This window comes from Syngnathoides biaculeatus, chromosome 8, assembly GCF_019802595.1.
Source record: "Syngnathoides biaculeatus isolate LvHL_M chromosome 8, ASM1980259v1, whole genome shotgun sequence".
NCBI classification, from domain to species: domain Eukaryota; kingdom Metazoa; phylum Chordata; class Actinopteri; order Syngnathiformes; family Syngnathidae; genus Syngnathoides; species Syngnathoides biaculeatus.
Window position 1 is genome coordinate 8425270 of NC_084647.1, and position 25140 is coordinate 8450409.

A 25140-nucleotide genomic window follows, 5' to 3' on the forward strand; every position below is an offset into this window, starting at 1 on the left:
CAGAAAACGAGCTAGCATTAAATAACTCATCCGACTATAAAAAAAAAAGACGCATAAAATCATCACATTATTTCTCCGGTGATAGAACAGAAAATACTCAAACCTGGACTCGTTGTGAAAGGTATTTTTACTCAACCAAATATTTTTCATACTATTTTTGAAAGCAGACGGTCTATACTGAACGAAATATGCTCCAAACTATCACACGTCGTGAAAAACGGACAATCTGCAGGACAAACAATTGATTAAAAATTAATCAGGTTCAAGCGCCTTGTTTTTGCGAAGTGAAAGCGCGTCCCCTGGCGGACATTTATTGGTATTGATTGAGGGGTACTGGCCCATAATTGGATGCATGTCAAATAAAAAAAAAAAAGTACAGTAAGGAACACGCGAAACAGACTAAACCACGGCAAAGATGGATCATCACCTTTATCAAGAAAATATTCACCTGCGTCCACTTGTGACTCATGAACATGCAGGAAAACGATTGCAGTGACTTTCTTCTCGTTTTGTTGTCAAAATGATTTTTTTGTCATCTTCAGTTAGCATTTCCAGCACCTTCTCAATATTGCTTTAATCACAAACATTTATACACGGCAGATTAAGTTACACGTTGCTTCAGCAGAGTTACATTGCATGTATACAAGCACAAACTTTTTTTTTTTTGGGGGGGGGGGTACATCTCCAAAAAACTGCTTTTGTCAATTTTCATCGCTGCTGGAAACGTGCAAAGATATTCCTCCATATTGCTTGCGGGGCGTCTTCCACGTGAAAAGAATCCAAGATCGGATGGAAAAAGCACGCACGGGGAAACCAGGACAGGACATACGTCGAGCGTGCGTCTGTCCGAGAACGAGGTTCATTTTGAAAAACAAAAAAAACATCTAACATGACAACTATGCATAGAAAAATCAAACATTTGAAGAGCCAAAGTTGAAATCACACCTGTCAGCGCTCCTGTTGGATTATGCAAAACGTACACGCGCAGTCTTCCTAATGCGTCAAAATAAAAGATGGATGGAACACAGTTGGTACGCCGAGGAAACTGCTTTCCAAGACGATGCCTCGTGGAGTTTTTTTTTTTTTCCATTCATCGAGAACACGTTGAAATCTGATCTAGATTTATACATTTCCTCCTCCCCTCCCCCCATTCTATACATTTTCTATAAAACAGTCATGGCTTCAAGGAACACGTCTAAAACGCCATCAGATCATTCGGTGTACGTTTCGCTGATATGAGGGAGGGAGAAATAAAAAATTAAAAAAAAAAAAAAATCCAGCAAAGGAGACAGAACCCGGGTTTGCCGTTCGGTTCTAGGACTCCGCGGGCAGCACAAATGATGAGCTTCGATTAAAGAACCATCAGAGGTGTGGAAAAATGAAAGAGCGGTACATTCCAATAAACACGTCAATTTGGATCGCATTTTAGCGTCAAGTAGCGGAAAGCCGAGACTCGCTCGTCAAGGCTCTCTTCCGGACGCCGCGCGTGGTCGGTCGCCTGCGTGGCGAAGGAACTGGGCCTTGTAAGGCTCCGGTACAGAATGTCACTGGTGAGCCCACCACTTGGATCTCGTGAGTTCTATGGGCCCAGATGACTTCACAAAAATGGCAGGATTTCCTCACACTACACGTTACATTTATTGGATGTTTGGACTCCCTTCCGTCATCCTACCTTGTAGGACTTTGGGCTCAGTTTTCATTCGTCCTATACATCATAAAGTGTATTTTCTGGACCCTTCAAAAATACTCAATATCTCCCCTTGTGTGTGTGTGTGTGTGTTTTTTTTGTTTAATTTCAACGCTTATATAGTTTGCTCAGTTCCTGGGTCAGCGGGCACAATGACAAGACTGTTACAGCACGGTCTTCACCCTCCGTAAAGCAAAAAAAATAATATATATATATATAATAATAATAACTGTTGAGGGCTTTTGGAAATTAATCAACGGGAATTTTGTCCTGTAGTTGCAGCGGGCTATCCTCCGTGGGGTGATCCACCTTCTCCGGCTCCTGCAGCTGCTGCCGTCGCTGCACCTCCGCCTTCAGGTTCTCCAGATCTTTTTGGCTGAAACCCACCATTGATTTAAATTCATTTCCAAAATAATTCAATTCAAGACTTAGAAAGATGCACTGATTGTAAGTTCCAGGTTAGCGCATCCGCCTCGCGGTTCTGAGGACCCGGGTTCAAATCCGGCCTCAGCTTTGTGGACTTTGAGTATGTATGAAGGTCGCGAGCCCTGCGATTGGCTGGGAAGCGTTAGGAGCTGCCGCTTCCATCCATTCCGGGATGCTTTTCAACATCCATCCATCTTCTTAGCCGCTTGTCCTCACGAGGGTCGCGGGGAGTGCTGGAGCCTATCCCAGCTGTCAATGGGCAGCAGGCGGGGGACACCCTGAACTGGGTGCCAGCCAAGCGCAGGACACAAATACAAACAGCTGAGGGGCAATTTCGAGTGTCCAATTAATGTTGCATTTTTTTGGAGATGTGGGAGGAAACCGGAGTGCCCACCCGGAGAAAAGCCACACTTGCAGGCACGGGGAGAACAAGCAAACTCCACACGTGAAGAGCCGGGATTGAACCCGGGACCTGAGAACGGTGAGGCAACGCTTGCTAGCTTGATCCACCGAGTCGCCAATTTCAACATCCAAGTGCTCAAACTTACTGTAAAACCTTTCCCAAGGGAAATAATGGAAGTTGTTTTCGCATCATTTCATCTTGAAGTGTACCCAACGTGTTTTCAATAACTTTCATTTGTACAAGGTGTGAAAGTCGAGTGCTTTTAAGACACCGACAAATGTACCGAGGGCCACTAGCCGATGTCGTGGTCAAAACAAATGCTGCCCACACCGGCATTTACGTTACAACTTCATTTTCGTTATTAAATTTTTTTTAGTGCTTTTAAAGTTTGTGAGGATGCTGCAGTATCCGGAGAAAAGCCACAGAACCACACCTATGGTCAATTCGACACAGCCCGTTAGAAAGATTTGCTAACTAGCACGTTGCCAACGATTGACCAAAACCCTATCATTTATTGGTGCCTTGTTTTCTACTTTTGTGTCATGTTGTTTCAAAAAAAAACAAGAGCATCGGAAGTTTAGTTGGGATCGGAGCCACGTTGAATTCTGGCAGTTTTGTGTGAACTCCAATTTAACATGAGTTTAAATGTAAGCGGCCATTTCTGATCACAGCCACATCCCCAAGTGAGAAGAGGGTGTGCGCACTTGTGCAACCACGTGATCGTCATTTAAAAAAAAACAAAAACAAAAAAACAAATTAAACTCCTCTCTACAAAATACATATTTATATTAAATTGGGGCGGAAAATGTTACAGGTCGGCGGCACGGTGGATCAGCTGGAAAGCCTTGGCTTCACAGTTCTGAGCAACCGGGTTCGATCCCGGCCCCGCCTTTGTGGAGTTTGCGTGTTCTCCCCCGTGCCTGCGTGGCTTTTCTCCGGGTGGGCACTCCGGTTTCCTCCCACATCCCCAAAACATGCAACATTAATTGGACGCTCTAAATTGCCCCGAGGTGCGATTGTGAGTGCGGCTGTTTGTCTCGACGTGCCCTGCGATCGGCTGGCGACCGGCTCAAGGTGTACCCCGCCTCCTGCCCGTTGACAGCCGGGATAGGCTCCCGCATTTCCCACGACCCTCGTGAGGATAAGCGGCTGAGAAAATGGATGGATGTTTCAAACCAGACAGCAGCAAGCCGTGCCAAGCGCTGTTGGTGTCGCAGGGACGTGCGTGTACCTTAGAGGGATGAAAATGATGCCGTTGATGATGTTGAGCTGTTCCAGGATGTTGGCCATGCTGGGAGCGGTGAACTGAACGAGAAGAGGGGGAAAAAAAAAAATATATATATATACACACACACACACACACACACACACACACATATATATCTATATATGAGAGAAGCGTTTAACGTTTGTGGTCTGTTGTGGAAAAAGATCCAAGCTGGAGGCAGTCACCTTCAGGGGAGTGATGCTGGCATTGGAGCCATTTTTGTAGATCTCGTTCATTGTTCTCTGCAGGGCCACAGCCTGCTGGGTGAGGCACTTCAGGTACTCGGAGCTTTCCTTGGTTTTCTCGTGAGCTTCGCCCATCTAAGAATCGGACGCATTTAGTACGGCGCCGACCGGACGAGACAAAATCCGAGGAGCTGACGCCGACCTGGTTTTTGTAAATAGTGTAGCCTTCCTTTTCGTGTTGAAGCGCGGAGCGGAACTCCGCTTTGCTTTCGTAAACTTTTGCGACGAGATGGTGGCTGGGAAGAAAGAAAAGCGCGGAGGACAACGTCAGTACTGCGCGCGGACGTCGGCGAGCGAGGCGCGGTATTCGTTCCCCACCTGAGCGCGACTTTGAGCGACCGGGTTCCGTGATACTTTGTGTTGATGGCCAGAGCGTTCTCCAGGAATCTCAGCGATAAGTCGTATTCCATCACGCTGTGCAACACCAAGCCAATGTTGCTCTGAAAACAAACAACTGCTCACCAAAGTGGGGCTTGTTTCAGGAAGTAATTTTAGTTTGGATTTTAAGACTTTGATTCATTGTTAATAATATAATTATTAAGACTACTGTATCCATCTATCTATTGAACAAATGATTTGACACAAAGCAATGACGTTTTCCCATGTTGAATGCAAAATTCTACCACATGCACAATCTTGACCCGGTCAGCATTGGACATGTGACATTTCAGCTTCTTGACACAGATTTGATCGGCCGAGATGATGATTGGCATTTTATTTTTTTTTTTTTTGTGGTCATAATCGGTCATAATTCGCCAATCCGATCAACGGCGTCGTCGATGGCATCCAAGAAAGACACGCTATTAAAGTTCATAGTCGCCACTTATTCAACGGAGGTCTAAATAGCCAAAGTGTGGGAAGGTATTCTTTATTTTCAGTGACCAAAGAGCTCCAGTAGATGGCACTACGCAGTGCTGGAGTCACGATGTCGGGATTTCCGTCCTTTTGACATCATGGATATGTGATTCATCCACACAATTTACTGAGACCGTAAGGGCCACACATCCGAAACGGAGGGAGCTCAGTCCCGCTCCAACAGAACTCACATCCAGCAGCGCCATCTCCGGGTGGTCTTCCCCGCACACCAGCAACATGAGGTACCGCGCTCTGTAGAGCAGCTTCAAAGCGGTGGACAGCTGCCCGTTGGAAAAGCAGTACAGAGCCAAATGCATCTGGAGAGCAAAGAAATTGAGCAAAATAAAACAACTCCGGCACAAACACGACAACTGCCAACGACGGATGACAAACGCTTACATATTCTTGAATTGTATTCGGGTGCTCGATGCCGAGGACTCTTTCGCTCATCAGGACAGCCTTTTGTTGGTTGCTGAGTGCCTGCGGGGACGGAGGAAGGGCACATTTGGAACGTAAGGGATGTTTGCTGCGACCCAATTTGGGTGCTGCACCTTTGAGAAGCTGCATTTGAAAGCGCGCGACATCAGAGCACAGCCGCAAATCAAATATGCACTTTAAAATGGCACGCAAATGGAGCCTTATAGTTGGATTTGCGTTAAAATGCCTTAAAAAAAAAAATATATATATATATATATGCAACATTAATATTATGCTGACGCGTCGTCAAATTCATGATCAGACATCCCGATGTCGTTGTAGTGTTTTGTGAAAATGTCGGCGCGTACCTCAGCGTGGTCCCCCATGATGTAATTAAGGCGAGCCAGGAGGCGGAGGCAGGCGCAGATCTCCACGTGCATGGCTCCGTACACGTTATTGAACAGGTTGAGGGCTTCGTTGATCAGCTCGCAACCCTCCTTCAAAAATCCTACCGATTTGGAGAAAAACACAAACAAGATGGTCGAGGACCACCATCTTGCCAGGCGTGCTCAAATCCTGTGAAATGCGGCGATTTCTCAAAATAAGTTGACATCGTTTTGTAGTCAAATTTAAAACCAACTCTTCTGGTCAATTATAACCCGTTTGACTTTTTTCCACTTGCAGTGAAAGGGCACTTTGTGTTTATGACTATGCTCGAATGGGAGTATGCCGCATGTATTTAGGAAATTCGATATCAAAGCAATGAGAACACAAATATGGACATGACAAAACAGAAAACGTCAATCACAGGCAGTGCGCAGAGTGAAAGTTTGCCAAGTGCCTTATAAAATATACATACGTTTGCTTTTAGAATTGTGATGCCACGAATTTTTCAGGAAGAACTTTATAAAATGTTATTCCCAGCTGTCTGATTTGCCATATTTCAAATGATTGACATTTTTGGGGCGCACACCTTGATATAATTTACAGTGTACGCACCAGTAGCTATTAAAAAAAAAAAAAAAAAAAAAAAAAAAAAAATTTTTTAACGTGATCCAGATAAGACTAAATCCAATAGGTGGGATGCGCAGGAGAATCAATCTTTGATTGAGTGAACTCGTGAGCCTGACCTTGCTGCACCTTGGCCTGACCGCTCTGGAAGAAGTGGAAGGCGTCCGAGGCTTTGGGGTTGACGTGTTTGACCACCGGGAAAATATTAAGGATGTCTTCCTCTGTGAACGAAGGCTTGTGGCGGCTGTCGAAGTTATACTCCTTTATTAGTATCTGAAGAACAAATCAAAATGTTATTTCCAAAAAAATAAATACAAATGACAGTGTACAGCGCTCAACATTAACGATTGCCCGGGTTGCCCGACAAGCATCTTCGGGAAAATAAACGTACGGCACGATTGCCCGACCGGCCACGTGAGAATTTTCACAGAAATATCGTCATTTCGCATTTATTCAAAAATTATTGCGTCCGACTCGATAGTTTTGATAATACACGGCCGAAATCGCCTGAAACAACGTGACAAAAAGAGCTTAACATGCGAGTTTCTGATTGGCTGGCGCTCGACTGAACAAGCCAATGAGCTGCCTCCTTCGACGGCGTAATGGCCGCCTCGTGCTTTGGTCAAGAATGGTTGAACATCGAAATACAAATCAAGGAAAATCTGAGGTAAGAAAGTCCCACGTAGTTGTCATATGTATGTGTGTGTATATATATATATGTATATATTTTTTTTTAATACAAATGATAAGTGCTGTCATCGATGACTATAATATTTTGACATGACACAATTAGTCTTTTGTATATATTGTGTTAAAACGGCAACACAAAATATTTGTAGACATTTTTGAAGGCTGCATCCGCTCAGTGTTGCAAACAAATCTGCGTGTTTGAAATTACACACTGATTGGCAATTCATAGCTCCTATTGAGTCGTGCTGAGGAAGATGACTTGCTAGATTTCCTGATCAATAAAAATATTATTTAGTATTTTATTCACTTGTCATTGGCTACAAGGCATAATTTAGTCATTTGTTATCGTGCCAACCTTTTGCCATATTTTTTTATAAATTAGTCATTTGTTAAAAGTAATTATTTAGCCATTTCATTTGTTATTTGCCAAACTTTTACCATATTTTTTTTAAAATCTAGATTGGTGTTTTTATTATTTTATCTATTTTTTGTCACATGGATCCAATAAACAATAACAAAACCTATAATATGTTTTATATGACGTAGGGATTATCAACAGTTGCAATAAAAGCATGGAATATTTGTTGAAAGCGATGGCAAGTGGGCTTTCGGGTGGGGCGAGTGAGATTCGCATTCACAAGTAGCAGAAATTGTTCATGTTGAGCCCTGGTGCGGAAAGACGGTTAGTTGGAAGAAAAATTCAAAACCTACTTGGATTCCCGCTTTGACTGATATTTCTCTCAGCAAAGTGATTTTCTGAAGATTGTATTTCTCCACCACCTGGTCCACATTTTCACTGCGGAAGAGGGGAGAGGAAATAAGAATGCGCCGGGCGGCTCAACAGCAAAAAGGTACAAAAAAATGAGTGACTACCATTGGATGGTGAAGTGGTAGTAACTCTGCGCTTCCGAGGCGATGTTCTTCCACAACTCGCTCGGCGTCAGGCTGGCCCACGCAGTGTTGTCCCCGCTTCCGGGAAGCTTGACGCGCCGCTTGCGGTTTTTCCGCCGCGACACGAGCTCGTCGGCCGGCAGGTGAGCGACGGCGTCCGGGAAGGAGCTCAGGAAACAGTTCAGGAAATGGCTTACAGCAGCGGAGAGAGCCGAGAGCTCGACACCCTTCACGGTTTCAAAAAAAAAAAAAAAAAAAGTCATCTTTTTAGTCAGAACGCAAGCATGCAAATTTGTTAAAAAAAAAAAACCGTGGATACCGAACGCTACCAACCTGGAGGTATGTCTTGAAGATATGCTTTGCACATCTGGTGATCAATTCAATGATTCCTATTCTCTAAAGATGGAGATGGATGCATTAGAATGACGCAAAACTACCGTATTTTCCACACCGCAAGGCGCACCTTCAATGACTGGCCTATTTTGAAACTTTTCTCTTATATAAGGCGCAGAGAATAGATGATACAGTAGAGGGTGGGGTTATGCTATGCATCCATTAGATGGGCTGCACCAAAGGCTCAATAGTGATCCATATATAAGGCGCACTGTCAGCTTTTGAGAAAATCAAAGGCTTTCGGGTGTAATCTAATTAAAAGTTTTACACATTTTCACGCACATAAGTGTCATAAGACACAACTCCGACAAACAATACGTTATCAAGAATCTAGTGTAACAGCTCATGTCATTTGAAATCAAGAATTTGCCTGCAAAAGGGCCTTTTGGCCTTAGAATGCAATTTTTATTCTAATTTCACTCCTCGCTGCCCTGCAACATTTTGAATCCCAGCCCCACATGAAAAGCCTTCCTCAGACATTCTACTTGTCACGATATCCCGGTATGTCAAGTGCAAAGCTACTAAAACTTTAGACCTACATAGAAGTGTTCCAGCTGGGCTTTGGCAGGAGTCTTGTCCACAAACTCCAGCACAGTGCCCAAGTAGCGCACATTAATGCCTCGCTGGTGCAAGGCCTCTGTTAGGGTGGCTCCGTCCATGGGCAGAGCGCTTTGGTCCAAACAGTCTTTGACCTGGCGAAAACGTGCACAACTTTAAACTCAGACGCAACGTCTGCAGCCGGACCTCCAACATGAACCCGAACGGGCGCAGAAACGAAGTCAAGCACGCGTCACTGACCAGTGATGGAATCTGGCATGAAATGAGGAAGGCAGCGGAATCTTTGAGCAACTGCTTTTGTTTCTGGATGTCATCGGCGCTTTCGTCTGGGAAACGGACTCCTGGTTCGACAACGCACACTCGTTAGTGACACTTGGAGAAGGTGAACCGGATGAACGAATCAAAGAGCTACAATAAGGGAGCATATATTCATTCTAAAGTATTCAAATTCATATTTACATTCTCATCTCCAATTTGTAAACCAAAGTCTTAGTTTGTTCAAAGTTTTATTCGTTTGTCAGCGGATCCACTTCTTTGTGAGCAGAATTGCACAAATTTAACAGTAAAACATATGACGGTCTCCAGGGTGCACAATTCGTGGATTTTTTTTTTTTTTATCATGATCGTAATCATTGCTGCTACAATTAAATAACCCTGATCGTTGGCTTTTTTTTTTTTTTTTTTACAGTTAAAATGGAGGTACCGCCGTTTATGAAAAGTGCTTCATGAGCAGCAGTGCCCGCAACCTATTCAGCCAGCCACCAGGGGGCGGACGCAAAGTTAAGGCTTTATTCAACTCTGGCACTGGTCTGGTGCCAACTTCAAAATTCTTCTTTTTATCCTTTTGACCAAGCAGCTGCTTTGACTGCAACTTTTTGGCTGGCCTGACCGCAATGAAAACACCCCCCGGGAGGTAAAAAGAGAGGGAAATCGCAACGGTTGAGCTTCTTGCTTCTTACTTTGTAACCGTGCATGAAAAACAAAGACGTGCAGTCCTTGGAAATTCACTATTCGCACGGATCCTCAAATGAAAAGTTGGTGCTTGCAGACTAATGTTATTCCCTTCTACGTTGATGCACAGATGGCAACAATATTAATATTTGCTTCTATTAAATGACAAATCGTGATTGCACATTTTATTCAGTTAGCCCTTGCTAAAGTTTAATTTCCTTAATTATATTTTTTATTGTTATATGGATCACTCTTATTTAAAAAAAAAAAAAAAAAAATCAAATTTCACTGCAATTACATATTGTCTGTCAAAATGTAACAGAAAAGATTTTTCCTCAACTCATGATTACAAAATTGATCAAAAATAATGATTACATATATTATTATTATAATTGTGAAGCCCTAAATATCAGTGTAAATGACTGTTTTCTCTGGAAGAAGCTGAAATTAAATTCATTTCAGGTAGAGGTATGAAGGTTTTATGCACTATATTTGGAACTCCGCCAAAGTACATTAAGGCAAATCAATAAGGGAAATAAATAACTATAAAACAACTATGGACTTGGGATAAAGTTCATTTCACTTTGGTTACATTTTAATGCGTCTGTGCCATCTACGTATAGCGCATAAACAATCACGCGACAAAGAAAATGAAACACAGCGTCCAATCCTACCTGGAGAGAAGATGTCCGGGTTGAAGCGGATGTCGAAGGACGTGTTGCTGATGGAGCCGACGGCCTTGCAGGCATTCAGGACCACCTCGCGGCTTTTGGAGTCTGTTTGAGACCACATCAGACTTGTGAGCCGAAGAACGGGTTAAAACAAACAACGTTTTGTCTGAGCAGTACACGCAACATGCAAACATTGGACTAGTGCAAAACTCACCACCACCCAAAAAATATTTAAAAAAATAAAAATAAAAAAAGTGTCAACGTGCAAATCACACAGGACCAGGCAGGCAAATTACACATTTAACTGTCTTGCCATTCTCAACTTGATGGACAACAAAAAGTAAGTGTATGATTATGTTATTATTATTTTTTTTTTTTTTCTTGGTGATTTCATTCAGCAGGCCGGAACATGAAGCGGGGGGGCAACATTCTTTCCCCATGCAGGCTGAGGACAGCGCGGGCAAAGCTATCCAGGTGGATTGAAGCCGCTTTTGCAACTGTGACGTTGTTTTTTTTCGAACGTCATAACACTTCAACTACTTTTCTCTCTTTTTGACCCGATCCACTAAAGTAGCTGCCCCAGCACCGTCGAGGCCTTTTGAGGTTTTCGGACGTACCGATACCAGATCCGTCTTCACCGACTAAGGTCTCCGCCAGCTCTTTGGCCTGAGCTAATCCTGGAATACTTTCCTCAAGCTCCTTACCCTCCAGCGGGCTCTTGCACTCCCCATTTTGTGTTGCCGTAGGCTCCAAAGGCCCATTGGCAGCGGTCTTTGGGGTCATTTCGCCCCCATCGCTCACACCCAGGCTGCGGTTTGTTTCGACCGGCACGTCCGGTCCGTCCGGGGAGACCTGCGTGCCTGAATCTGAGGCAGCGGTTTGTGCTTTCTCGGCATTGGAGTCCGTTTCAGAGGTCTGAGTGATGGCTGGAAGTTTTTCATTTTTGTTGGCCTTCTGTTGCATGAGTTGTAATGCGGCCATCTTCATGAAAAGAAGATACCTGAACGGGGACAAAATACACTATTACAAACACGTTGCTTTACTTAAAGGTCAAGTGTCATCCCTATAAACATTCTAAAATGGATATTGCGATGAAAAATACATAGAAGACTTGCACGTCTACGAAAAAAATAAATATGAGCCGTTTCGACCTATATTTAGATGATATGCGGATCACGGCCAAACCGCCTCCCCGTCCGACCCACCTTCCGCGGTGGAGATGAGCCACCTTGGCCGAAGCTGTGATCGACACATTTAGCCCCCCTGACTTACGGATTTCGTCTCACCCCCCCTCCCCAAACTATTATTTTTTTTTTTTAGTAGCTGTATACAAACCTACCTGTCATTTAGAACCCACGAAGCTCTCGTCTTTTGCACCCGTGCAATCCCTTTTTCACGACGAACCGGGTCTTTTGGAAACGTCTATAGAGTGAATCCATCCTCCCGAGTGTTCGAGCAATATCCAGCAATGCAACGAGCCGACATTTTGGCTAAGGAACAACGAGCTACCTGCCCGCAGGTAAAACTAGCATAAACAGACGAGACCGCTCGAGTGCGCTACTGCCCTGCGCGTCACTTCCTGCTAGTTCTCGAAAACAAAACCCTCGAGAGGATTTTCATGGCGGGAGTTACAAAAAGCCGTTTTGGTCAAAATCATGTTTCGTGGTGAAAAAAAAAAAAAAAAAAAAAAAAAAACGTCACTTTTTCCATTAATAACATCCTAAAAAAAAAAAAAAAAAAAAAAAAAAATCATACATTTCACGAGAGCAGGCCCATTAAAAGCGCAACAGAGGATAAACACGAACCTGTGCTCGACAAAGGCCTCAATGAGTTCTTGGCGAAGGCAGGCGAGGCGGTGGCGGTGCTGGCGGGGGAAACCCTGGCGCTGACACTCCGGGGCTACCTCTTCTCCCTCCACAGGAAGGAAGTTGACGTCAGGGGGAAAGGTGCGGAGGAGGTCCAGGATATAGTGGCGGCCATCGTTTCCAATGATGCCCTTACATTCGACCGACGAGCAAAGCTCCACTGGCTCATTCTTCTCGTTGAGCACATTGTACCGCTGGACCTAAGATGAAAAGCCAGAACAGGCATCGTTTCTTTCTTAAGATGGAGGGAATGACGGAAAGAGCCGCTGACCACAGAATCGATGACAAAGCCACGATATTACCTCAATGCGGCGAGCACAGACCCGCCAGCTCATTTTGGCTTTCGCAAGGCTAGTTTGCCTTTATTCAGGAGACTGAATAAACTGAGCTATTGCCTTACCATTGGGTCTGTTAGCACCTATTATCAATTACTCTTTGTCACCTATGAACAGATGTACGATCTTGAAGTTTTCAAATGAAAACACACAAGACTATTAGAGGAGGAGGCGCTATTTGAAGAAACCGTACCGTAATTTCCGGCCTACAAGCCGCGACTTTTCCACGCGCTTTCAACTCTACGCTTTATGCGGCTAATTTGTGCATTTTTTTCTAACGGCCGCCGGGGGCGGGGGGCAGTCAAGCGGAAAAGGTAAGAACGAGACCGGTGGAATCGACGTGCCGAGGAAGTGACTTTTACCGGCCCTGTTAGCGCTGTGTTACTGTCGTGTCTCAGTGATATTTACCGGTTAGTTTTGTTTTATCCGGCCCCGTTAGCGCTATTCACTCGCGTTAAACTCTTTCTGCGTACAGCCTTTCTTTGTAACTATCTCGCGTTTCAATGTGGGCACTTGCGGCTTTTACACCGCTGCGGCGTATGTGTGCACCAAACGGTGATTCCTTGACAAATGTAGTCGGTGAGGCTTATAACCAGGTGCGCTCCGTAGGCCGAGAACTACGGTAATTGCGTTACTGACTTTGAGGGGCCTGCTCGTCTTGGCCAGAAGCTCCAAGTATTTGCCATGAGACACGACAGTCTTCCCGAAGTCGATGGAGCCGTAAATGACGCTCTGCTCCTGCTCGCGCTCCAGGATGCCAGGGATGATGGATTGGGCGGTGACACGGTAGCCCCTGTAGTCCACCACCACCGTGCCCAGCGTGTAGAGTCCCTCCACGTCCACGGCGCCGTACGCTCTCACGCCGTTCAAGTCGTTGGTGGGGGCGGCGTGGGCGGCGGCGTCCCCGCCCAGCTCGCGATAATGGTCTCGCACGTCAAAGCCCGGGCTGAAGAAAATGTTGTTCCAGATGAACATCTGCATGTGCGTTTCGTCACCGGGGTTGATGGCCATGACGTTTCCGTCGATGACCGCCATGGCGCCGCGAGTGGCCGCTGCCGCAAAGTCGCTGTGGACCTGAAAAGACGATGAGGGAGATTCGGATAAAGTCCTCATTCACACAGCGGTGGCATCTTCTCTGCAATTAAGGTGAGGCCACGTCTTCATTTACACATTTCTTAAATGTTGCTTGAACGCAGCATGCTCCTCCTCGTGCACATTACTTCAGGTCACCCCAAAAAAAATTGGTGTCTTGAAGGATTTAGACCAGGTTCCCCCTCATCGTACTTCAGTTGTGCACAGACTGCAAATAACGTGTCTGCATGAGAAACCTCCAAATAATCCCACACTGACAAGTTTGAAAAGAAACTTTCATTGACCATTAGCTAGTTACTGTACTGCGCCACAAGACAAGGCCAAAAACAAATTACCTTTTGGATTCATACGCGATGGCGACGCGGAGATAGATAAATGTCTTGTGCGGAGCATCTCAGTGAAATCGGTGATTGGATCGGCAAATGACTTGAAAGACGATCAGCATAAAGTTCTGATTATCGGTAGATAACGATCACATTGATCAGATGGGCATGAGGTCGAGAGTAAACGTGAGCGTTACTAAATGAATGGATGTATTGGTGTTGGATTGATTTTTGTTTCAATAATTTGTGTTTAGATTAGTGTTTAGACTGTCACGCAGCTCAATCGGGATAATCTGTCAGTCAAAGTGTTGGAATTATGCAATTTATTCAGTAAAATATTACACCCACTCATGGGCAGCGTCCCATTTTTGGGACAGCATGATTTTCACCGCATTATAGCTTTCAGTATATCAAAATACTGAAGCGTTTTAATCTGAAGCCATGATTTGGTATCAGGAGAGGATAAGTCATCGGTCAACGTTAGCACGGAGTTATTTCCTTTTCCTCCCTGACCCAACACGGCCGCCTCGAGTACACATGGAGCGTTTTCCGAGAGAAGAGAGGGAGAAACCAAGTTTGCCTTCAAAATGCAGATCCATCATGATCATTAATGCGTAAGTGTCGTTCGAGAATAAGAATTAAACATATCTCTAGTATGTACCACTTCACAGAACTGATAACATACCCGTCCCAGGTTTGGGACGCTGCCCGCGAGAGGGTACATCTTATTTTTGCCCTTTGTTTTATGTTTTATGCGTTAAACGAAAAAGAAGTGTGATTTCCTTGAATGTGGCTTTTATCTCAATAAGGCAAAAAAAAAATTGCCACCCTGCCCATGAATGGGTTAAGACTGAGAAGTAACAGTACCTTGAATATCGCTCGCTCCCTCAGCAGGCGCTCCGGCAGGTTCTTCCGTGGAAGCTCCCTTGTTGTCTGAAGCTCCTCATTCCAATCTCTCGTCTGAAGACGTGCAAAAACAGGTTTAAAAATCAAAATCAAAATGGGACATTATCGTCTCGTAGAGGTACAATTTATTATCCAAGATTCCGCTATCATCTCAAGAGAGCTCATGCTTGCCACGCAGAGAGCAACACAGCCAAACACAAACAAATTGTCAGTCGGTTACTGACGGTAGCCCACCCAGCAACTCGCCTACCGACAACATGTTCTAATGGCAAACTATGTTTTGAGGTTATACATACATTATTTCACTGACCAACAAAAAACATGACAGTTGTCGTGGGGGTTCAAAAAAGCAGAAGGATTTCACGATAATGTCACTAACTATAGTTATTATAATAATCTCTCTCCATGAGGACGAATAAAGAAATGATAGCAGATACTGACGTTAATTGCACTTAAGATAAATATACATCTAAAACGAGAAATAGTGACTATTTATAACTAAACTACACGTAGGCACACGCATTTGGTACAACTTGGCAGCAACGAGCTGGCTCTCGCCCGCCGCGCGGAAATGAAGATCACGTAACGCCACATTTGTGACCATGCGACACCTTTCACCTATGATTCAAATTTCAATAGCAGAAAAACTGGTGAAACTCATTTAGTATGCGGCGAGCGTAACGTGACGTGACAAATTGTTACCCGTACCTGTCCCGGTATGTGCTCCTCATAACCCAAGCGGGAAGTGTAGGCATCCTCGGCCCGAACGCAGTCCATGGCGTGGTCCACCTGTGGCGACGTCCAGCTGTACACTTGGAAAGGTGTGGCTATTCGCTCGAAGGGATGCCTCTGGACTCTGCGAGCCACACAAAATAAACAAAAGGTGGAACTCGCGACGATGCGGATTTTCTCCGGCCAGTCCAAACAGAACTTCTAACGCGTTTTCACCTTTTCTTTTGCAGAGCGGTGAAGTTCTTCTTAAAGGCAGGGCTGATCTGGCTCAATAGTTCCACCAGAGAATGGCTCAAGAAACTGGGGTTGGCTGGTTTAGGGTTGAAGGTGTAGGTAGTTGACCTGAAAAACAGAAACAAATAACAATGTGAAGTCAAGCCCAAGAAGACTTTTCAGGGTCTGACCTCCATTCGACTCCCCAATGTCATCCGATGTCATTGACACAAGTGAGCAGCAAAATTACGAGCATGACAGCAAAATAAACCATTCTGCATGCTTCTCCACACGACTCTAGTAGTCAACTAAATTAATTGAAATAATGAGACAATAAAATTGTTATCTAGATGCTAACCCTAAATAACCATCATGAGTTTTTGCACTACTTGCAACATAGTCCTCTGTTGACGGAATTTTAAGAAATCCATATACCAGACAATTACCAGACACCCGAATGCAATGAAAGAATTAGTTTTGATTGACATCTGATTGGACATGTTGCAACGTTTGCAACTGGTTTACACAAGTGTAGAACTACACAACATCACAAAGCTTTTTTTTTTTTTTTTTTTTTTTAAAAACAGGCTCTACACACACACACACACACACACACAAAACCTCTTCATTAAGTCCACTTGTACACACTGGAAAACAAAATTAAAAAAAAAAAAAACTGTTCTCTTGAGCTATGATCTACAATAAAGAGAACAACTAATTAGATGTCATTTATTCATGAGTCTGTGCCTAATTTTGCGGCCGGCCACCGCATGCTTCCAATTTAAAATGCTGCAAACGAGTCCGGAATGTTCTACCCGAAGCACATACCGGACTTAAGAGCACCCGAAACAGTCGACTCACTGGTTGAGGTAGAAGCCGCGTGTAGAGGCAGTGACGCTGACGTGGCGCTCTTCTACTGTCACGATGTACAGGTACATGAGGTCGCCGTGCATCTTCCTATTACCGGGGGGAGGGTTCCAGCCGCTCATGGTCAGGACCTTCAGGCACTGCATGGGCTGTTCAGAAAAGACGGGGGTGGGGGGGTCCACACTCCACATTAAACCGCTACAAAATCGCCACCGCATTAGCAGGGGGGCCCGAAACAGTTATTTGGCTACCCTTGAAAACTAACAGTACAGACCTACGTTGCGTAGCGGCAACAGAAGTACCTTCAAGTCCTTGTTCTGCGGCTGAAGCGGTACCAGTGGGCGCTCTTTACTGCCCGGGAGAATGTGCTCTGGCGGGGTGCAGTCAATCTGCTCCAGCTCGCTGCCCTTTTTCTTCCGTTTCCCGCTCTCTGCATTCAAAGAACAAAGAACAAATTCACAGGTCCGCCGCATTTTGTTCTTGTCCAAATTCCGGCGTCGCAGGATTCTGCGGCGACCTCACGCTACCTCCGAGGTCTCCGTCTGTGAAGATACTGAGGAAGGAGAGGGAATTGCAGTCCACGCCGTTGTAGGCATCCGACGGGTCCAGGCTCTTCAACAGGTCTCGGATGTGGCGCACGTGGATCCGGGCTTCACGCACCGTGTATGGCTCTGGGCAAGTACGAACAAAAACACTTTCAAGACCAACGTTCATGCGCTTTTTGTTTAAAAACGACTGCGCAAAGGACTCGGGGCCCCCGCAAGCACGGTCGCTTTGTGACTCTTTCGCAGCAATCCTTTTGCCACGGTAAACGTCCATCCATCCATCCAGCCATTTTCTTTGCCGCTTATCCTCACGAGGGTCGCGGGGAGGGCCGGAGCCTATCCCAGCAGTCAACGGGGAGGAGGCAGGGTAGACCCAGAACTGGTCGCCAGCCAATCGCGGAGCACCCGGAGGAAACCCACGCAGGCACAGGGAGGACTTGGAAACTCCACACAGGCGAGGCTGGGATTGAACCCGGGTCCTCAGAACTGAGAGGCCAACGCTTTACCACATGAGCCGCCGCGCCGCCCACGGTAAACATAAATAGTACAAAAGATTTGATTTTCAGAGGCTCGGGCTCCTCTGAATCTTCATGAAGTCCAATTTGTTGTTCCAAGCCCAGTTTAAATATGTTACTTTCATCCTTTCACTTGGTATAAATGTGTAGTTGAAAGGAAGATGAGAAAGCAAACATTTCACATTTCCTTATTTCCTTTTTGTAAACATTTTTCATGTCGCATTCAAATCGCACCGAGAGCCTCGGTGGCGACAAATTATTCCAACAGACGTGACAACTTTTGGAGAAGTCAGAAATGGAGAAATGACTGCAAGATATTCAAACTTGACTCTGATACGAGAGGCTGAACAAATGAAAGGAATCGCTTGAAACGGTTTGTCCAGCTGGATCTCATACAAAACGATGCCGGTGAAGGCAGGTTTCATGTTCTCACCCTTTTTCACAAGCCCTCCAGCAGTCATACATGAATTACGGCGGCTAAATCCAGTCCCGAGGAAATTGGGTAGCTCTGGAATGTGTACAATTGGGCAGTTATGCGCACATTTCACAGCTTACAAACACTTTGTTTGGCTGAACTGCTTTGTCATCGTTCGCGACTTTTTATTCAGGAGATGGTCGCGAGTCCGAACCGCCGCTGACCTTCCACCACTTTGAGCAGCGAGCCCTCCTGCAGGCCTTCGATGGACTTGAGCTCAGCGAAGTTGGCCAGGACATTCCCGTCCAGCTGCAGAGAGAAGCACGTGCGGTGGCAGGTGTCCTCTCGGTCGATCAGCACCTGGTGGATCTCTTGCACCATCTCCTGAGGGGACACCTGACGCGAAAGAAGCGGAGGAGGTGAGGAAACGTCCAGCAAAATTTGCACGATTTCTTCTGTACCTGGAGGTCAAAGGGCTCGGCTCCGGGCGCCTGGATCTTTACGGTGAAGCCCGTGTCCTGGATGACGATCACCTCCTGCTCATTGGACTCATCCCCGCCGTTGACTTCACTGTTGCCGCCCTTCTTGGATTCCAACACCTCCGTGTGCTCATGCGCCCCTCCGCCATTCACCATGACTGCGTCTGCACGGAAACGCAAACCGCGTCTCGCGTTCACTTTCCGGGGAGCACAAAAGATACACGTGCACGCAGACAAAAAACACGCTGCAACAAAACCTTCCGGACTGCTGAACCACGTGAGCAGCTGATGTCCTGCCAGCCAGACAGGTCACCAACAAAAGCACACAGAGCTGGACGTTGGATGAAAAAGATCTCATGAAATGTACACCAACGGTTCAGGCGAGACGTTTAACCTAGACAAACAAAACTACGATTTTTTTTTTTTTTTGGACAGGATAATTTCCATTGGTAACTCTTAAGCATTAATGCTTCAAAATGATGCGCTAAAAATGCACATTTTGAACACTCCTTCCTGCATAAAACAACAATAAAATAGAATGAAAAATTATTTGTTTGAGCCAGTCACATGTGTTTGTATGATTAATCTGCCCCCCCAAACCAAAAAAAAAAAGTATGTATGAGTCTGCTGGGTGTACAGAGAGCAAGGCTGGTGTGTTTGTATGCAAATGATTGACATCCCTTCTGTCACACATTTTCTTCCTGTGATGACACGGCAAGTTATAAAATGATCATTTATATTAAATAAGAGACATTGGAAGCAGCCATAGAAGTATGACATTGCTGAAATGTTGTTAAAAATATATATTTTTTCAAAACTGCAACCTCTAAGTTGCATTTATGATCAACTTAAACACATTAGCTAAAAGGGCAAACATCTCCTGACCATGCATGTCGCATCATTATCTCCTGAAGTAAATATCATTTTCAGTCAAAGAATATGGAAATTGAGCTGCTGGACTGAGTCTGACTATAAAATGGGATGCAGTTGTTTTGTGTGTGCGTGCAAGCATGTGCGCTCACGTCTTTGATCACCCTCAAGGGCAACAGTGTCAGGGTTGCTAAACTGGGGGGGGGGGGGGGGGGAAGGAGCTTTCTAAACTAGACCATGACCAGCGCTGGGAACAACTGAAGGAGGGGGGGGGAGAAAGAGAGAGAGAGAGAGGAGAGAGAGAGAGAGGAGAGAGAGAGAGAGAGAGAGAGAGAGCGCAGTCACAGCAGCCGGGGCTCGGAATACAAAACCGCGGCTTCAATTGTCCTAAACCGGGGATAAGACGCGCCACAACCTTTAAGATAGTTGAGCTAACACACCTGGTTGGAAAGCAAGTGGCATTTTTGCACCATTAACTGGAATAAGAATCTTTGCAAAGGAAAAAGATGCCTCTTAGTCCCCCCCCACCCAAAAAAAAATAATAATAACCTCAGTTCCACCGGCATCAAGAGATTTCCCTCCCCACGTGTGTCTTTTTCCTTTTTCTTCAGCATTTTGGTGTTGTTTATCCAACAGCTAAGGTAGTGCTACCACAGTACCAAAATTCATGACAAGAAAACCTTGAAATATTCGTGAAAGCGGTGAAATCGCAGGAGGTAAAAAACATAAACTTCAGATTGTTAATATATTCATAATTTGAAATAATATTGAGCAGTGGAGTATCCATCCTCGCAGAGTAGTACAGCGCGTGCTGGTCACTAGCCGATCAGAAGGCATATACAGACAACCATGACACACGTGAAATTATTCTAAAGTATTATTTTCATGCTCAGAATACATCAACATAGGGTTACTTAGCATTACTTACTACTATTTAGCGTCAGTCCTTTACTTAAATATACATAAGTAAAAAAAAAAAACAAAAAAAAAATAATTATCTCTGCTGATTGACAAACTTAACTTTGTAATTGCAAGCGAGGACGCAGTTAAAGGATAAAAATCGCAATTCACTCGTAAACCTAAGACTGCAGCTAGCCAAATTCATCGGTTAGAAAAACCCAGTAACGGACGACAACAACTATTAGACCCAAAGTCAAGAAGCTCGACCGTGGCACCGGTATGTGATGACAATTATTCAGCAAGTCTTTTTTTTTTTTTTTTTTTTTACATCAACTATGCTATGAGATGGAAATACTAAGATGCCTGTAAAAAGTACTGACTGCGATACTAACGCTCACAAGTGGTCGTGACACTGTTCCAAGAATTTAGTTGGCCGTGCAAGTTCTCCAAAGTCTTAAAAACTCGTGTGTGGCCAAAAGTGGTACATTTCTGTGAGTGTGCTTGTATTAATTTTCAAGAATGTTTCATATGAGAACGACAATAATCATCATATTTTATATGAGCAGCAAGCCTATATCATCACAGATGGTTGTCAAAGCTAAGTAAAAATTAAGTCTACAAAGTATTAACAGTATTTTTTATGCATATGGCTACGCAGATGCCCAGTCAGGACACGACTAACACTTTTTTTTTTTTTTATTTCTGTAGCCAAGGAGGAAAATCAAGATGGACCTCTGGAGTAGAGTTTGAGAGCTACAAAAAGAAAAAGAAAAAAGAAGCCGGTAGATGAGCAGATGATGTCACTCGGTATCACGTTGAAAGGGAAAGCAATCTGGATGCAGATGAAACATATTTACAGACTGTGTCACAGGGAAAATGATTTGTGGGATGTGGAATTGTGAAATTGGGCCTCGGTAGATGTTCGGCTTGATTACAGTAACAGAGGCAGGAAGTCTCCTCATCTAAAGCAATCAGATGAGCTTGCGAGCGGGGGCAACGGTGCGAGGGTGTCGGTGATTCCCCGGGATTAACCCAGTCACCCTTCACCTGCCTCGGGAGCATTAACGACAAAGAGCGTCGTCCCTGACTGGGCCTGGGACACACTTTTTTGGGCCCGTTCAACCTGCATGCGTCGTGCATAGATGACTCAACTCGTGATCTTAATCAACCTAAATGTGGGATGTTCCATGTCAACGGAGATTAAAAGGTTGCTTGCAAAATTGGGACCAGACATGTGGTTGTTCTGCTTTGATCAGAACGCTATTCATGTGTAATAAATGTGTTCATTACAGCTTCTTTTGGTTATTATCTACCGGTGGATGGGGGCTTTCATCTGAATGCTGTTTATTTACTTTTTAGTACATTTTAGATTTTATTCATCTACCCATGCCTCATACTTGATGCATGAGTAGAAGTCGGCACTCTTGGAGGATTGCGATGTGATGAACTGATAGAATAACCAGAATAACCGTACAAACGGCAGCTCGACACACTGCTACCATGCGCACAGTTAATTGGTTTCATTTTGCGTTTCCAGACTACGATGTGTGTAATTCTTGCTTGCCGCGGAGGCCTTCACTAAATGAAGTCACAGCATGACACGTCTTCATGTGAGGTTGACTCTCGCCCAACTCGAGGCAACAGCAAAACGAGCTTTATCGCTTTAATTTTGATCAATGTTCATGCTTTGACTCATGAGCACGTGAGGCTAACCGGCGACGCCGAGGCTCGTGCGACTGTTTGCGGAATTGGTAGAGTAGACAAATCATTATTTGTTTGTTGCTAGTCAAACTAATAAATGGCAGTCGTACAACCGTTGTAGATGAACGCGATATCACATTCAAGGTTGCAATATTGGACTTCATATCAAATCTATACTGTCATCATCTAGGTACCAAATCGTCGCCGTGATGATACGAGCGTCGATTCTCAAAGTGCGGCTTGGGTGCCACGAGCGGTACGCAAAAGATACACTGAGAATGAACGAGCGCGGAATGAAATGTTTTGAATATATGTTTTAAGCAATAACTCTTTCATTCGTTTTATATTTTCATATACCTAAGTCTGGATCTCTTTGCATCACTGTTAACTGTATATAATTTTACAGCAGCTAACAGTACATGTACTTTTTGAGAAAAAAGCCACTGGCTTGTTTTTAACTACTTGCACATCAGGCAGTTTATAGTCTACCGTGCAGGTTTTTGGGGTGAATGTTGGTCATCGTAATGGTACTCAGATAGCCAAGTACTTTTCGGGGTAGTATTGGAAAACCACTGAAGCAACGAGTACAATGTCAATCCCACACGAGAGTTGTGATGTTGCTTGATTGGAACTTGGGCCATAGTTTATTTACTTTTTACATCATTGATGTTTGTAAGATTTTACAAAATGTTAAAAGTGTGCCTTGGCCCAATAAAATGATGGAAAACTGACTTATGTCCTTTCATGCACAGGCTAAAGAACGATTGGGCATCAATCCACATATTTGCAAAAAGATACACTTTTGGGAGAAGTGACTGAAATGTGGTCACTTTCTTGTATCATCACCACAATGCAAAAACGTATCGAATGTGCGGTTAATTAGAGCCGGCAAGGGTACTTTTTGAAGACGTACGCGAAATAATTGAGCCCGGGGCTAACAACAACAACAACAACAACAATAATGTGGATATTTATAAAGGCAAAGGATTCCTTATCACATGAGGATTGGTGCGACAAACAGGCCAATGGTCTTTTCTTGTCAAACGAGAGTAAAAAAAAAAATGTGCCACATGACATCCACGCAGGCTGCAAAGTGAGTTGCTTCCCAAGTTGTGTAACTTCTCGCCCGCCCGCCCGCCTGCCTGCCCGGCCGGCCGGCCGACCGCCCGCCCGCCTGCCTGCCTGCCTGCCCGCCCCCCCCTCTCTTCGGCTGGGTGTCAAACTCGCAACACGGCCGCGGTGCTTCCACGCCACAACTTTACCTCGCCGAATACTCACCAGCCTGCATGTCTCATATGCGGGGGGGGGGGGGTAACCTTCCCTCTCACGGCGAACACACCTTCATGACTTTTTCTATGTAACAACTCGCGACTTCCGCTTCCCGGTCGCGGAGGGACACCGGACTTCAGCCGCAGCGGCGGGGGAGGACGCGACGCCGGGGAAGCGTCTCGACGGGCTACCGGGCGCTTTGTTGCCTTCACATAGAGTTGTAGCGTATATTGATGACGTAAAATCAATGATTTAAATGTGAGCAGAGTTCATAACGCGCGGGATGCATATTTAAGGAAAAGCTTTGACAGCAACCTCCCCGTGTTCATGCGGAAAATGTGCGACGCCATTGAAGGTGACCTTCAGTATCGCGTACGTCACGAGGAGTTTGCGCAAATGACTTCAACTTCGGATAGTTCGTCTTTTTGGGTTATCGATTCAAATTAGAAAGTTCTGCGGTTGCAAATTCCTCCCCGACACGTCCGAGGCGCTTGGCGTTAGCATGTCGGTGAAATTGTTTGTGTTAGCAATTTGTGCATCGGCATCCAGGGTCAGGCGGGCACTCGGTCGCTGTGGCACACGGATGGAAACACTCCGCCGTTGTATTTGTATTTCGCCGTTGCGTAGTTTAGATACTCGGCAGGTACTATTCGTGCATCACGGGGAATTTTTAACTTCGGGGTGAAGTGACACACCAGCGGATTGGATTTAAACGGGGACGTCAGTCAAAATAGAAGGCGACCACCGCATTCATGGGGGCAGACAGGCCGAAACGGCGGCTCACCGCAGCCGCACGTTTCCTTCAAATGCGTCCTGCTGCTCTCGTGGGCGTCCTGAGCTCCATCCCCGGCTTCCTCCGCAGCATCAACCGGACCGCAACCAGGCGCCGAAGCCGGGGTGTCGTCCGTCTTGCTCACCATGCTCCAAAAAAAAAAACAACAAAAACCGCGTGACAGTATCAAAGGGGGACTGCTGACGAGACGGTTTGCTGTGCTTCGGGGGCCCTCGTGTTTGTCTACATGCGAAGGAGACCGACGGGCTCCGGGGCAAAAACAAGTGTGCTCAAGAAGGACAATGCTGTGTGGACCACACGTGCTTTTTCCTTCTCTCCGCCTCTTGACCTCTTTGCCATTGCGCGCTTGGCTCCGCCCGCGAGTTGAGGCCACAACGGAAAGCCGCGCGCGACAAATCACTCAAATGCTCTTGTGAGAGTTCCCAAGGAAACATTTTGCTACTACCTGACAACAGTGTCTCAAAATGCATCTACGCTGACGTAATGATGATCTAGACTCCATTTACTTATCAATTGGCATTTATTTATAAGTTATTAATCGCTTGGAATATCGCTAGAGCTATACATCCATCCATTTTCTTAGCCGGTTATCCTCACGAGGGTCGCAGGGAGTGCCGGAGCCTATCCCAGCTGTCAACGAGCAGGAGGCGGGGTCGGCCAATCGCATCAAGACAAACAGCCGACTCACAATCCCCCCGTTGGGGCATTTTTAGAGTGTCCAATTCATGTTGCATGTTTTGGGGATGTGGGAGGAAAACGGAGTGCCCACCCGGAGAAAAGCCACACAGGGACGGAGAGAACGTGCAAAGTCCACACAGGGAGGGCTGGGATCGAACCCCGGGTTCTCAGAGCCAC

At 45.3% G+C, this 25140-nt stretch overlaps 1 protein-coding gene across 3 annotated transcripts; it reads right to left on the minus strand.

The window, feature by feature from the left end:
* Positions 1–210: 210 nt before the first annotated feature.
* cluha (clustered mitochondria (cluA/CLU1) homolog a) lies at positions 211–24649 on the minus strand. 3 transcript variants are annotated; one of them, XM_061827113.1, is made up of 27 exons: positions 23502–23626; positions 18735–18916; positions 18498–18669; positions 17326–17469; positions 17101–17228; positions 16793–16947; positions 15935–16060; positions 15695–15842; positions 14948–15040; positions 13305–13739; positions 12271–12530; positions 11083–11465; positions 10469–10570; positions 9084–9184; positions 8825–8977; positions 8226–8288; positions 7875–8119; positions 7713–7797; positions 6431–6584; positions 5669–5808; positions 5283–5363; positions 5075–5200; positions 4347–4468; positions 4171–4264; positions 3969–4103; positions 3748–3821; positions 211–2063 (listed from the first exon to the last, which is right to left on the minus strand). In XM_061827113.1, exons 1-27 carry the CDS (start codon positions 23509–23511, stop codon positions 1937–1939), a joined length of 4038 nt encoding a protein of 1345 aa, XP_061683097.1. In that variant the 5' UTR covers positions 23512–23626; the 3' UTR covers positions 211–1936. The 3 variants fall into 3 exon arrangements, with proteins under 3 accessions (XP_061683097.1, XP_061683095.1, XP_061683096.1); XM_061827111.1 differs by lacking the exon at positions 23502–23626 and adding an exon at positions 24277–24649 and having other exon boundaries at positions 213–2063; XM_061827112.1 differs by lacking the exon at positions 23502–23626 and adding an exon at positions 24277–24648 and having other exon boundaries at positions 215–2063; positions 11170–11465.
* Positions 24650–25140: the final 491 nt, after the last annotated feature.